Here is a 15,053-nt window from a genome sequence, read left to right on the forward strand (position 1 = left end):
GGTCAATAAATAATACAGCTGCCTCCCCAGCCGGTCTCTCATGGCCGATCGCATTTCGGGGCTGCTTGAGTTTCGGCGAGGCTGCTTTGTTCAGAGCACCAGGCTGGCTGAGTCTCTGGTCACACAGGTGCTGACACTCTCACTGAGGGCCGGCCTGCGCAGGCAGGACAAAGGTGTGTGACAGGTGGCCCTGGAGAGAGGCTGCTCTACTTACTCTGAAAACAGTTCTGGGCCAAATGGGACCTGGGGGGCGGGGGCGGTCAGCCTGGTCTCCTTGTGGCCAGGTGGGTCTCTGAGGCCTCCACGCACTCAGCTCCCTACCCCCACACCGGTGGTGTCACCTGCAGAGCCCTCTCACCACTGACCCTCCGCCTGGCCCACCCCCATTCCTCGAGGCCTTGCCCAGGCCCCTCCTCCAGGAAGCCTCCTCAGCCCTGTCTGAGAGGGATCTGGTCCCTGTCTGAATTCCCACTGCCAGTCTGCCAGTCTGTCTCCTTTGGGTACCAATCATCATCTCTCTTCTAGACAGTGGCCACCACCTGTGACGGGTCACTCTGTCCCCTCAGCCCCGGCCCTCCCTCTCCACAGTCTCATTTCCTCACAGCAGCTCCAGTGATTGTCTTAAAACAGAAAGCACATCATGTCATTATCCTGCTTGAAACCCTGCCCTGTCTCTTCCGCCTACCCCACGAAACTTTCAAGTCCTCAAAAGGATCTGGCCCTGCTGACCTCGGGGACTGCAACTTCCTCTCCTCCTGGACCTCTGCCCAGCCTCCTCGATGTTCTTCAAATACACCAGGCACACTCACACCTCAGGGCCTTTGCACCTGCTGTTCCCTCTGCCTGGAATACTCTCCCCCAGGTCTTCATGAGCTCACTCCTTCATGCCACTCTCAACTCAAGGCCATCTCCTCAGACAGGCCTTTCTTTTCTTTTTTAAAATTTTATTTATTTATTTATTTTTACCCCCAAAGCCCCAGTAGATAGTTGTATGTCATAGCTGCACATGCTTCTAGTTGCTGTATGTGGGACACGGCCTCAGCATGGCCAGAGAAGCGGTGCGCTGGTGAGCGCCCCGGATCCGAACCCGGGCCGCCAGCATCGGAGCGCACACTTAACCGCTAAGCCCCGGGGCCGGCCCAGGCCTTTCTTTTCTTTCTTGCTTTTTTTAAAAATAGTTTTATTGAGATATAGTTCACGTTCCATTCAATTCACCCATTTAAAGTGCACAACTCAACGATTTTGATAAACTCACGGGTGTGGTAACATCAGCACCATCTAACTTTAGAACATTTTCATTCTCTCAAAAAGAAACCCTGCACCCATTAAGTGGTCACTCTTCATTCGTCCTGCCCCAGCCCCGGGCAACCACTGATCTATTTCCTGTCCCTATGGACGTGCCTCCTGCGGACACACACACACACAGATCCACACACTCTGGTCTTCTACGACTGGCTTATCTCACCAAGCCTGTCGTCAAGGTTTGTCCACGTCGTACCACGTGCCATCACATCTTTCCTTTACATGGCTGCATAACCTTCCACTGTCGGGATGGATGGCACTGCATTTATCCATTCTTCAGTAGATGGACACTTAGGAGAAGACTTTCTCGACCCCCAGCTCCCAGGCCTGCTCTGCCCCAATCGCCCTCTCACCCCTCCCAGTGTTATCCTCTGGCCTCCAGCCCCTGTTAGATATCCTGGTCCTTGGGTTTTGTTGATTGTTTCTCTCCCGCCTGAGTGTCAGCTCTGTGAGGCCTGGGCTGTCCACCTTACTCACTGTGTTCCCAGGGCTAGCAGAGGCCAGGCAAACAGTAGGGGCTCCGCCTTTTCCACTGTCTGCTGGGGTTGCCTGTGCCCATGCAGCCTCCCTCCTGGCTCTGAGCTCTCTGAGGACAAGCATCGCCCTCACAGAGTGACTGCCTTCCCCACCAATGACCTGTCAGGGAAACTGTCCAGTGGACAGCGCCCCTTACAGAGTGCACGTTAGCTGGCTGCACGTGAGGATGTATATTGAGCAGTGCCACAGTCCAGGCACAGCCTGGGTCTCTGACCTCCACACAAAGACCCCATGGGGGCTAGGCAATAGAGCAGCCTGGGGCAGGGTGGCGGAGGGGAGGGCAGGCCTGCGCAGGGAGTCCCAGGTGTGAAAGGGTGAAGCAGCTGCCAGAATCATCCATGTGTGCTTTGGGCAGTGCCCAGAGCAAGGGAGGTGGCAGCTCAGTTCTGTTCTGCCTAGGACCTCCTGCCCCATGCTGTACTCAGCTCTGGGCCCTGCCCAGAGAGGGACAGGGATAGCCTGGGCCTGTCCAGAAGGAGAAGGTAACGTGGCACTGGAGACCCATCCTCAGCCTCAGGGAGTCCTTACCATTGCAGGCTGTGCCAGGATATGGGGGCAGATGGGTTGGGGGCCTGGGGCACAGAACCAGGCCCCCTGGTGTGTGTGTCTGTGTAGGGAGAGGCATCATAGGAAGAAAGGTGCCAGCTCCAAGTGGGAAAGAATTTCCCTGTAGGAGAGCTGCCCAGGCATGGCCCAGGCTGGGAGGCAGCAGAGCTCCCTGTCCCAGGAGGTGTGCACACAGGGCCTCCCGCTGAGAGGCATCAGATGGCTAATTGGCCGGGAAGCTCCTGGAAGCTCCAAGAGCCTGGCTGCCAGCTGTTCCCCAGCCCTCTTCCCCAGATGCACTATGGGCTGGGGAGGGGCCAGGGGCAGGGTCTGCTCAGCAGGGACCCCCCGCCACCCCACCCCTACTCTGCATCCCAAGTGGGCTGCCCCTGTCCACCAGGCAGCTCAAATGCCCCACTGGCTCTCGAGGCACAAAACCATCTTTCGTTTCCAAAATAACACCAGATGCAAAAGTGATTTTCCTGCCTGACCCTAGAGGCTGAGGACTATCAGTACTACAGACAAAGGCCTGTGACAGACAGGGACCCAGAATGTGTGCTCAGAGACAGGGCTGCTCCACAGCTCCTTCCCCGCCCACCCGAGCAGGCCCACAGGCATCGACCTGGTTAATCTCAGAACAGAAGTCACTGAAAGGGGCTGCGCTGGCTTTTGAACTCAGGTTGGCCTGACTGCCGAGCCCATCTTCCCACTTCCCTCTGCCTCCGCAGACGCTGAGACGTGGTGGGAAGAAGGGGACAGGGGTCATAGGAATGCACTCCACTGGGTGCCAAGCCAACAGAACCCAGTTAGAATCTTTCCAGGAAGCCCGCCCCACTGGCACTGCTCTCCTCACCTCACAGGCAAGGGAACACACCCAGAGAGGTTTAGCAACTTGCCCTCAACTGCACATCAAACAACCTACCGTTGCTGCCTTTGGACCCCGCTGTGCCAGCTCCTAAGTTGTTCTGTCCAGGGGATGGCCCAGAGCCTGAGGGTCCCCTCTCAGAGACCTCAGGCCAAAGTCCCAGAAACCCTGCCCCCAGCTTCTCAGTTGCAGCCACGGAACCCCTGGGCGGAGGGCCAGGGCCGGCCGGCAGCCTGCTCCCCACACGTACCTCGCACTTTTCCAGATGTGAGTGGACCCGGCCAGGGGCGACAGGCTTGCTTGGAGGGGAATCTGAAGACGCAAGTGGAAAACTATGCACTCTGATCGCAACCCTCCAATTTGTCCCTGTGGCCTCCGCCAGCCCCGCCTCGGGCCACAGATCTGCTGACTCAGGTCTCCCCTGGCAGCTGAGGGGGCTGGGATCCCACTGAGGGCCTGCTCTGGCTGTCTGACCTGGGGAGTGGCCTTAGCCCTCTTGGGAGCCCACAACAAAATGGGGTAGGGGTCTGGAGAGCAGAGCACATCTCCTGGAGCCCCCAAGGCCCATCCTCCCAGCTAACCACAGAGGTGCCCTGTACTTATAGGTGGTAAGTGGGGGTTTGGGGCAAACCCAGTGCCAATTATGGTGCCCACACCCAGCCCGACTGCTCCTCCGTCACTGACGGCGAGGCAGCCATGCCACTCACACAGGCCTTGCTACGCAGGCCTGCCCATGGCCACTGTCCAGCTACCAGCGGCCACAAACACTCAGTGAGCACTTACCACAAGTCACACCATGCAAGGCTCTACCCCAAACTGCGTCGTAACTCTGCAATCATCCCCTCTCTATAGATGAGGAAACCAAGGCACGGAGAGGCCAGCCTGCGGGTTCCGTTAGGCTGGCTACTCCTCCTCAGAGGGGGTGAGCCCCTGGCACAGCATGGCGGGGCCTCCCAGTGTGGGGCCCGCTGCATCCTGTAAACAACCCCTGAGGTTTCCAGAGCTCCAATCCCCGGAAACCAAGGGAGAGAATGAGACACAGGAAAACCCAGCTGCGGTTGGAGGGAAAGGCTCATGGGGCACTCGCCCAAGCCAGGACTCACCCCCCACCTGGCCCGGCCTCCAAGGTGCTCGCCCAAGGGGGTCTGTCCCAGGGTCTAAGAAGCGACAGGCACCGCCGACTCACTCCAGAGTGCTTCCTCTCTTCATTCCTATAGCCAGCCGCGTCCCCATCCAAGAGAACGCCTCAGCCCTCACTGTCGCCCTGTTCTCCTACAGCCTGCCCAGGACCAAGGCCTGTGCTGCAATTCTCCCACTCTCACCCACCCGTCCATCCAGGCTGAGGCCCAGGGGCCCAGACACTCTCATCCAGCAGCAGGGACCACCGTGGCCATTGTAATAATGGCTTTTTAGCATAGTGAGAATGAGCTGGGTGGCTGGGTTTCCCCTTTCCCTTTGGCTGCCAGGAAGCTTGGCAATTTTCTCAACAGAAGGACCTCAGGACCTTGCATATCTCTATTCTGTTCTACTTTTTTTCCTAGGTCATGACATCCTGCTCTAAATTGTGCTTTTCCTGGTCCTGATGTTTTATTATTTAATTTATTGTAAGTATTTCCCATAAGCTATCACAAATATTGGGGGATGGAGGGAGGGAGGGAGGGAAGGAAGGAAAGTTTATATATCAGCTAATGAAGGTGGGAAGAAAGAGGGAGACTTCTAATCCCTTACCCTTCATAAAACTCCCCTTTAAGTAAAAAATATGCCCTTAGGTGGTATCCAAATAGATGTCTTCCAAATGGGCAACGCCTCTAAGCCCCTCCCCATGCAGATGAAGAGACTGAGACTGCCCTGCCTGGGGTCACACAGCATTGGCTTCCTGCTCCCTGGTCTGAATCCTTTCAGCAGCTGCAAAGGCAGGAGCCAACCCCCCCCCCCGAGGTGGGAGCCATCCCTCCCCAGGGAGTGAGGAGATCTGCTCCACCTCCCTCTCACTCCCACTGCGCAGGGCTCCGAGGCGGACACACCTCCCCAGCTGTCTGGCTGAGGTCACAGCAGCGGTAATCATAGCAAGTGCTTACCCAATGCTGAGGCGGCCCTGTTCTTTGTCTCTCACCTCATTTAATCCCCACACTAATCCTATAAGGATCTGCAGGTGGGAAACTCTGGCCAGAGAGGTGACACCACTTCACACCGCTGACAATGCCAAAGCCAGTTTTCACTTGGGCAGCCTGGTGCCTGAGTCTGGGCTGAGCCCTCAGCCACTAGGTCCCATGAGACAGTCCCACATGCGAGCCCCATTTCACTGAGGGCTAACAGCCTCAGAGACGGTACGGGACAGGGCGAAGGTCATACAGCTGTCCAGTGCCAGTGTGTTACATAACAAATGCCAGTTCCTGTGCACACTGGGGAGTCTGCCAACCACGCTGTACCTGCCACGGCATTCTCCAGTGGGCACCGCAGGTCCCCGCTGAGTACCCGCACACTCGCTGACCACTGTTCCTCTCTCCTCCCTGCCTCTCTCCCCACTAGAGACTTGAGTTTCTCCGGAGAGCACCAGGCATGGCTTTCCTACCCTCCATCCCTGCTCCCCCCAGGCTGGGGCTGCCCCGGACCTCCCAGAGCCAATGCAAACCCGCTAACCTGGTGCCCACTCGCTCCCACTCGCCCCCACTTGCCAGGTGATGGCCGGGCAGAGCTTCATCCCCACACGTTCCCCCGTACCTCAGGGTCCTCACGGAGATGCAGTACTTCCACATAAGGCTCCACACGGCGCCACCACCACCCTTCATGCCTGGCTAGGCGGAGGAGAGCCGCGGAGGGGCCCACAGCCACTGCCCTCCGTCTGACACTGGTCTCCTCCTGGCCAGGGGCTGGCTATCTTCGCTGCCTCTCAGGTCACTTCCTTCTTCATGGTGGGAAGAAGAAAGAAAAGGCCCAAAAGCCAGAGGAGAGGGGAGGCGCTGGCTCCCACAGGCCACCGCCGGTCCCCGCCACCGGCCTTGCTGTCCCTGGGCCAGCCTCTGCGCGCCAGCTCCTTCGGCTGCTCCAGACCCTCTGGCCGAGCGGCCCTCGCACACCAGACCCCGTGGCTTCTGCACAACCTTGCGCCTGCCTCCTGCCAGGAGACAGCGGTGGCTGTGGGCCAGGGGAGCAGTGAGTCACTCGGGGCGGGCCGGGTGAGGGGCGTCCGCCCGGTGAGGGAAAGCGCGCTGCTGAGCCCAGGGGCCGGTCCTGTGCCCAGAGGCTGGCCTGGACAGAGGGGCTGAGCCAGGAGGGAGGGCGGCAGGCGGGGAGGCGAGGGCGGGCCCACATCCTCCCCCATCTCCCCAGAGGCCTGAACCCAACACCCGGCCTGCCCGCCCGCAGCCCGCCCACCGGAGCACTGGCCAGGACAAGAAAGGGGCTGCTCAGCTCCTGGAGGAAGCGGGGGGTGGACAGAAGACCAAGTAAAGACAAAAATCTCGCTGCTTCCTGGAAGAGCGGCTGGCCCTTGAGGGTCTCCATCTGGTGAGAGAGAGGAAGCTTCCAGCCCTGGCCAGGCCACCTCCTTGCTGTGTGACAGCACTGGGTATGGCTGGCCCCTGTGGCTTTAATTTCCCCCCAACCACCTAGGGCTCACGGAACCCTGGACACTGGTCTAAGCTCTCCACAGGTCCAGAACTACTCACCTAATTCTCTCAACAGCCTTATGAAGTGGATTTTATTATCAGCTCCATTTTACATGTGAGGAAACTGAGGCACAGATAGGAGACGTCACTCACCCCAGGGCACAGACCTAGGAAGCGGTGGAGGTGGGATTTGAACTGTGGCCCCCTGGCTCTAGGAGCCCACACTGGAACAACGAGAGCAAGCCAGATCCTCTGTGTGGAGACGGGAGGTGGAGTTGGGCTAAGGGCTGGGGCCCCTCTGAGCAGGGTCTGGGCCTGAGCTGGGTCTGGGGCACTTTTACACTGGGGCTCCAGCTGGAGCCCCCGCCCTCGCCCCCACCAGCTGCTCCCAGCCCCAGCCCAGGGCAGGCAGCTGGGGCTTCCCAGGCAGAGGCCCCAGGGACAATGACTCACGGCTCAAGGTCAGTGCTCACAGAACCCACTTGTCCCCACCCACAGCCCCCAGGAAGTTCCCAAGAGGGCAAGTGGGCCCAGATCCCGGCACCCTGTAGCCCTGGGCATCATGCACAGCTGCCTGTGCTGTCATGTCCAGGGGGCACCAGGGCCCCCACTTCACCCCTGAGGAAACCGAGGCTCAGAGAGGGGCATCACCTGCCCACAGTCAGTCAGGGAGGGTGGAGCCGGGCCTGGCCAAGGACTCCAGGTCAAAGCCTTGCTCTATCCCTGGGCCCTGTCCTGGACTGTGCAGGACGGGACTTCTGTCTCGGATTCCACCCCGATTCCCACAGCGAGTATCAGCAGCTGCATGCTTATCTGTCCCCCAAGCTGGGAAAGAACTTTTTATCTGAAAACAAGATGGATTTCTACAAAGGCTGTGGCTTCCCTGGGGACCTTGGGAACCCAAATTCTCTCTCGTCATCAGAAGCCACCACGGTGGGCCTCTACTTGCCATGGGTGCTCCTCCACAGCACCCCGGGGAAGTGGCTGCCCGGCCTCAGCTTGAACACCCCAGTGATGGGAAGCTCACTACCTATCAAGGCTGCCCATTCTATCATGAGTCTCCACTGCCCTGAGGAAACTCTCCCTTGGACAGAGCCTCCCTTTCACTTCTCATATTGGCCTCACTTCTTTGTGCCACATGCAGTAAGACCTCCATTCAAGAGTTTATCTTGTCTGTCCTACTAGTGGAAGTTTTCTCAACATCTTTTGTGGGTAGAGGCAGCCTCTGTTTACACATCTCCACCCACTCACCCCTATATTCACACATCCATCCTACTTCTCCAACTAACCATCCATGGATTCATTCATCCACTCACATATACATACACACTTCCCTTCCACCTTCCTTCCCTCCCTCCCTCCCTCCTTCCTTCCTTCCATCCATTTATCCCCTCATCCAACTTGCCATCCGTCCATCTATCTCCATCTCCTCTTCCTTCCCTCCCTCCCTCCCTCCATCCATCCCTCCCTCCCTCCCTCCATCCATCCATCCATCCCCTCACTCACTCCCCTCTGGCCTGGGCTGGCCCCTTGTCCCCACAGGGTCAAAAGGTGTAACAGGTGGTTGCAGCAACCTCTTTCTCTTCCTGAGGCATCTTCCTGAACCCTCCTCCCAGCCTCTCTGTCAGCCCTTTGCCTCTCACCTGGTCCCCCAGGTTTCCATCCATGGTCTGTCACATCCCTGCCTTCTCTTTCTCTGGGCACCACACTCTCATGGTGCCCATCGGGCTCTGATTTCCCATGTCTCCTGGTCCCTACAGCCCCAGGCTCTGGGGCAGACCCCCCACACACACCAGGCCTGGGTTCGGCATCAGGGACACTCCCCCCCCAGCTGGGAGGAGTATTTGTCACATGCACCTTCCATGCCTGTCCGGCGCCAAACTCCAGTCATGGCTGGCACCCGACGGAGAGGGGCAAGTGGCACTTCTAACCCTGGAGATGGTCTCAGAGAGCAGTGTCATTTTCAGAACCAGAGGCCCAAGATCCTTATGAGGACCCTTCCAAGTCCCTCTCCTGGAAGATGCCCCTGTCACCAAAACCTCTGGAGGGTCCAGGCCTCCCTTCTTTGCTCCTCCTCTTGGCCACATCCACCTGTGTCCCTCTCCTTCCAACAGCACTGCATTAGGGCTTCTCTGCCCCCACTTTACAGCTGGGGAATCTGAGGCACAGGGATGGGTGTGGCCTTCCCCAGCTCCCACAGGACAGGGTTTCCTTCTCAGAAGGCTGCTTTCCTGGCTTGGAAGGCATGGGCGTGAGCCTGAGGGCACAGAGGAGCTCAGCCGCCCCCAGCAGGGGCCCACCCATGAGCCCTCTCCCATGCTCTCCTTCACGGGGCAGCCCTTGAAGATCTGTTAGAAGGCCCTGGCCACACCCACTCCATAGCCAGCACTCTGTCCAGCCTCGAAACTGAGCTGCATGTACTTGCCCCACACGGTCCCAGGGTACTGATGGCAGCAGAGGTTGTCACACAGCAGAGTGCCCAGTGCGGGTGGCCTAAGGGTGTGCTGGGGCTCCCCCCACTGTTTTCAGAACTGTTTTCATCATGTCCCTTCTCAGCCGCTCAACAACCCTGAGGAGCAGCCGTCATTATCTCCATTTTAGGGATGAGAAAACCGAGGCTCCAAGGGCTTCGAGGTCTCCTGAATGCCGACTCTTCACACTCGATCTGTCTTCACCACTGACGGTGGCTTGTCCTTGAGAGTAGGGCAGACTCATTCATCTCCGACTCCCTTGTACCTACACGAGTCAGCTCATCTCTCTGAGCCTCGGTTTATCCCTCCCCTCCTGGCCGTGGTGAGGCATAAGGGAGACCAGGTCCACAGAACCGTGTGACCCTGGGTGCAAGAAGTAAGCCCTCAGGGGCATCTTCTGCAGGACATTCCAGAAGCCCCTGGCCCTGCAAGGCACGCGGCAGGTGCTCAGTGACAGCCACCCTCCTCCTCCGCTGTCACCACAGGGCAACACCGAGGAGCGGGGGAGGTGGGCAGGTCCGCATGGCAGGGTTCACACCCTTAGCTGTTCCCTCTGCCCAGCCACACGGCCAAAGGCAGGCTCTGTGGAGAGCTGGCCAGCCCTCCACCCTCAGCCCGGTGACTCACATGGCCCACTGGGGATGAGGTCACTGCCGCCCAGGCAAAGAAAAGGATATATTTGTTCCCTGGGAGATGCCGATGCCACGGTGAACTCAGCCTGCGAGGGCAGGACACAGCTCAGGGCTTGTGGTCACCTGAGGGAGGCAGCAGGCCCAGAAGGGAGGGCAATGGGTGAGGACCCTGTTCTGGGGGATGGGGCCTGGGGGGTGCGCCCCTCCTCTAGAGGCCAAGTGAGGATCTGGCAGTCTCAGGGCAGCCTCCAGGCCTGGCTGGGGTTGTCCCCTCCACTTGTCTGGTGAGGAGTGTCTGCAGTCTTAGGGCTCTGAAGCCCCCCACACTCTGCCTCTGACTTCAGGGGCAAGCTGCTGCTCCATGTCTGCCTGTCTCATCCACAGATGGGCACACTCCACTCCCTCCCTGGCAGTGAGCTGCTGGTGATGGTGGGGTTTATGAGGCCAGACACCGGCCCCCTCTCTGCTGCTGGGTCTCTGTGTGGCCTCTCCAGAGCTCTCCCTAGCCTTGGTCTTTCTACCGCTGTCCACCATAAGGGTCGTTCTAACAGCCGACACCCTCCCCATGGCTGACCATCACCCACAGGAGACTGGCCAAACCTCAGCTGGGCAGACAAGCCCTTCGCTATCTGCCACCCACATTGAGCTTCCTGACACCTCCAAGCAGCCCCCACTGCAGCCACACCCCCAGCCCTCCTGGGCCTCCCAGCCTATCCACCCTGGACCAGGAATTCTGCACACCTGGGCCAGTTATCCTTCATGTGCCCTGCAGATGATTCTCCACTCTGCTCTGGGCCCATGGACTGCATCTTCCGGGCTGTGCCCTCTGTTTCCTGTTGGGTGTGGTCAGTGGGAGGCCCTGGCAGGAGAGCTGGAGGAGAGAGGGGGCAGTCGGGGTATTCGTTGCCCCTCTGTAGCCACAGTGCCTGGTGGGTGGCCCTCTGCACACAGCTCTCTCTTACTCCCTCCCCCGACCCGGGCCCAGGGCTGTAAGGCCTCCCACTGTTGCTGGCCCAGGTGCTACACCTCTCCCTGCCAGCTCCCTTACCTCGCACCTCCCTCCCCCACACAGCCCCATCGCAGCCAGCACTACACACGAACTCTTAGTGAGCCTGCTGTTTCCTGCCAGGACCCAATCCACTGTCCTTCAAAGCACAACTCGAAGGCCACCACCTCCAGGAAGCCAATTATTCGTCTGCTTGTCCCTTCATCCACTCAACATGTACTGACTGCCTAACTCTGTGCCAGATTCCCCCTGAGAACTCGGTGAGGAACACGATGGAGCCTAGTAGGGCTGACATTCTGGTGGGAGCACCAAGTACACAAATAAACAGGACTTCTGGCAGTGATCTGTGCCATGAAGAAGAGGAATAAGCCAGGGAATATCTTTTGGTGGTCGCTTCCCCCAGCTCCTTTCTTCCCGCCCCACAGCCTCTCCACTCCTGAGCCTGGGCTGCAGCCATTTTTCCCCTTGTGGGTGCATTCCCTTGTCTGCGTCCCCCTCCCTCACTGCTCTGAGAGCCTGTGGAAGGTGGGGAGAACATCCACGCAGCTCAGTTCTTTGCACACTTCACAATAACCCGCAGCAGCAGCAGTCATTATCCCCCTTTCTTACAGAGGAACTAACCAAGGTTCAGAGACCCTGCCCAGGATGATGTCTACACCCAGCTCTACCTATCTGGCTCCAAAGCCAGAGCTCTTTCTCCTGCTTCAGGCTGAAGACAAAGTGACTCACCCATCATTTATATTTGCAGACTTCCAGGGGTGCCTAGAGCGGGGACAGGCACAAGGCAGGCGCTTGACACACTCGCCAAAGTTGGCTGAATGTCGAAACCCTTAATCTTCCTACTTCTTAAGCAGTATTTACCTTATGAGGAGGGGGAGCCAGGATGCCCCTATTTTCCAGATGGGAAAGTGGAGGCTCAAGGTGGCTCAGAGCGTAGGGTCAAGGGACCACTGGTGGGCTCTGGGCCTCCTGGACGGCTGGCCAACCTGAGTTTTGCCATCTTGTCTCAGGGCTAGGAGGCCAGTAACAGCTCAGGGGTCAGGCAGGACTGGCCACTCACTGAGGCCGGGCATTGAGGAGGAAGCCAGAGAAGAGCTGCGTGAAGTCCACCTTGGGAAGCATGAGGGACAGCGTCCAAGGCCCCGACTGGGCGTGCAGGGCCTCACTTTGCTTGCCATGCAGACAGGAGGCTGCAGGGGCCCGCGCAGAAGCAAGGACCAGGGAGCAGCTGGTGCTTGGCCCTGGGAGGTGGCCCAGGAGGTGGGGTCAAGTGATTGGCTTCTAGAAACATTCGCAAGGCAGAGCTGGTAGGGATTGTGATGGCTAAGATGAGGGAGTGAGAGAAAAAGAGGAGTACAAGATGATGCCTGGGTTTCTGGCCTGAGCAACTGGGAGGATGGAGGTGCCATCAACGGCAATGGGGACGGCTAGTGGGGAGCAGCTTTTGGGGGACGATCAGGTAGGACAAAGTGGTGGGGACTACACCCAGTCTAAAGGGACAATTGTGCTCCGTAGGAATGAGGGCTCTGGTTTTTCAAAAGTCAGAAATTCAGATTTTTGCATAAAAGCTCTTGGTTTTTAGATGTTTGCAAAATATCCAAATATTAAATGCCATGTGGGCTAATCCCACACAGGCCAAACAAGGCACATCTGTGTGTGTGGCTCACAGGCCACCTCTTGTACCTTTTGCTCCCTCTCACCCTTTAATCCTCACTGTGCTGCCACTTCCTCCAGGAAACTGCCCGTGACTAGTCCAGCTCCAGAGACGCCTGTGGCTCCTCACAGTCCCTGCAGCCCTGAAAACACCAGACTGCGAGTGACCTGAGAGGGTGGACATGCAGTCTGCTTATCAGTTTCCTGTGCCCCCAGCAAACGATTGGCCCAGAGGGGGAGTTAGTGAATGAATATCTGCTGAATGAGGAACAAATCTCTTACCTGATCCCGCTTCCTTTCATTTTTACAAATGAGGAAACTGAGGCCCAGAAAAGGGATGTGACCTGCCCAGGTGGGATCTGGGGCCAGGGCCTGCTCACCATCCAGCCTCTGTTTGTCAGCTGCTCCCAGGACCAGGCAGGCAAGAAGTATGAAGACAACTGCACAATCTTATCATGTTTGCCACCAGAGGGAAAAACAGGGCCCTGGGCAGCTCCTGAGCATCCGGGGTGCTCATCCGGTGTGGTGGGGATGTCTCTCCAGGAACCTGCTATGGTGGCCGCCAGGTGGGGTCGTGGCACAGCCAGACCTTGGGACTAAACACGGCTGCAGGTGGTCTGGCTGTGGGATGGCACAGGCCTGCCCCCAAAGGGCAGGGTCTGACATCAGCAATCAGTGAGAATGACAGCCTGCCCTCCCGGGTTCTCTCTTCTGAGAGTTCTGACCCAGTTCTCTTCTGGCTCTAGGACGGCAGACAGTACCAGAGTCTGTGCCCCGAGCTGCCAAGTAGGGAAATCAGACAACAGTAGCAATGGAGTCCCCCGTTGGGGAATTGCTTCTCCAATTCCCCAGTGGGGGAGAAGGAGAAGGAGAAATGGAGTCTCAGAGGTGTGAAGTGACCTACCTAAGGTCACACAGCCAGGGAGGAGCACATCCGGGACTCTGAACAGGGGTCTCGACTCTTAACACCTGTATCCTTTCCATGACTCTGAGCTGCCCTGGCCACAGGGTCTTTACAAGCCATTCCTTGCACCCCTCCCTTACCCCAGTGTCTCCATCCACAAAATGGGGACAGAAGTAGAAACTGCCCTCAGGGACTTTGTGAAGATCAGCACAACGACGGAGCTGATGCTGTGGGAATGTCCTCTGTGAAGCTACATGGAGGGTTATGAACATAAACAATGGTCTTCTTAGCCTCCTGTCTCTACGTTTTCTGGGTGTGGCAATCTTGAAAATTCCCAGGGAGAGACATTTCATTATCATCCAGTAATAGTAATATTTATGGTTACTGGGTCTTCCCGTACCACTGCCTGTGACGGACTCCTTGTACCGTTAGGCCCATCCTAGCAGGCAGGTACTATTATTGTCTCATCTAGAGGCTGAGGAAGCTACAGCACAGCGAGGTTTACAAACATGCCCAGGGTTATACAAAGACGAAATGACAGGGCCGGCCCCGTGGCTTAGCAGTTAAGTGCGCGCTCTGCTGCTGGCAGCCCAGGTTCGGATCCTGGGCGCCCACGGACGCACCGCTTCTCCAGCCATGCTGAGGCCGCGTCCCACATACAGCAACTAGAAGGATGTGCAACTATGACATACAACTATCTACTGGGGCTTTGGGGGGAAAATAAATAAATAAAATTATAAAAAAGAAAAAAGACGAAATGACAGAGCTAGGATTTGAACCCAAGCAATTCTGCTCCAAAACATACACTATACCCACTATGCAACATGACTCTCCTAGTCTGGTACGGAAGTCTTTCTCAATGTCTAACCTAAATCCCTTTTGCTGCAGACTGTGCTCATTCCCCAGCTCCTTCTTAGGCAAAGGAGAAAAGCTGCTCCCTTTGAGCCCATCCTGTGCTGAAAGGCCTAAACTCTTCCGCCCCTTATTCCCAGCTCCCTGGGTCCTGGTATGCAGGTCAAGGAACCCCAAATAGGAACTCTCTCCAGTGTGTGTGTATGTGTGTGTGTGCGTGCGTGCGTGTGTGTGCACGTGCCCACCCACAAACCTCCTTCAAAGAGAACTGTCCCATCATGGGCCAGGACCTCACCTCCTCGCCAGTCTCTCTGCCTCATTTCTTTATCATCCGCTGCCTCAGGGCTGTTTCCCAACCCCCAGACCTGTCTGAGTGAGTCCCCTCCGGAATCTCCTCCACTGCTTTCTTCCATTCACAGACAGTTCCCAACTGCAACCTTACCCCACCTTTATGACACAGACTCTCTCTGTGGGCATTCCAGGATTTAATCTAATACTATTTAATATTTTCTTTAAAATCAACTGGCTTAAAATATTGGACCCAAGTCTAATCAATCTTCTTGATGTAACTCCCAGTTAGTAGGAATTACGGGAGACAGAGGAACAGGTTCAGTGACACCATTAGGGGAGGCAATCAGCCAAAAACCTGAATGTGGGACACGCTAAAGGCAAATGGC

At 57.4% G+C, this 15,053-nt stretch overlaps 1 protein-coding gene across 2 annotated transcripts in view; it reads right to left on the reverse strand.

Annotated features, from left to right (window-relative positions):
• The window catches only part of IQSEC1 (IQ motif and Sec7 domain ArfGEF 1), a 368,724-nt gene that overhangs the window by 124,539 nt on the left and 229,132 nt on the right, over positions 1-15,053 (reverse strand). Inside the window, exon 1 of one of the 2 annotated variants that reach the window (XM_014797175.2) lies at positions 5,972-6,399. The exons of the other annotated variant lie outside the window; for it this stretch is intronic. Coding sequence (XP_014652661.2) covers positions 5,972-6,039 — 68 coding nt within the window. The 5' untranslated portion in view covers positions 6,040-6,399. Of the gene's footprint in view, positions 1-5,971; positions 6,400-15,053 lie in introns of those variants that run through there. 2 annotated transcript variants of the gene reach the window in all.

The sequence above is a fragment of the Ceratotherium simum genome, chromosome 5, assembly GCF_057802395.1.
Source record: "Ceratotherium simum simum isolate JZ-2026a chromosome 5, ASM5780239v1, whole genome shotgun sequence".
NCBI lineage: Eukaryota > Metazoa > Chordata > Mammalia > Perissodactyla > Rhinocerotidae > Ceratotherium > Ceratotherium simum.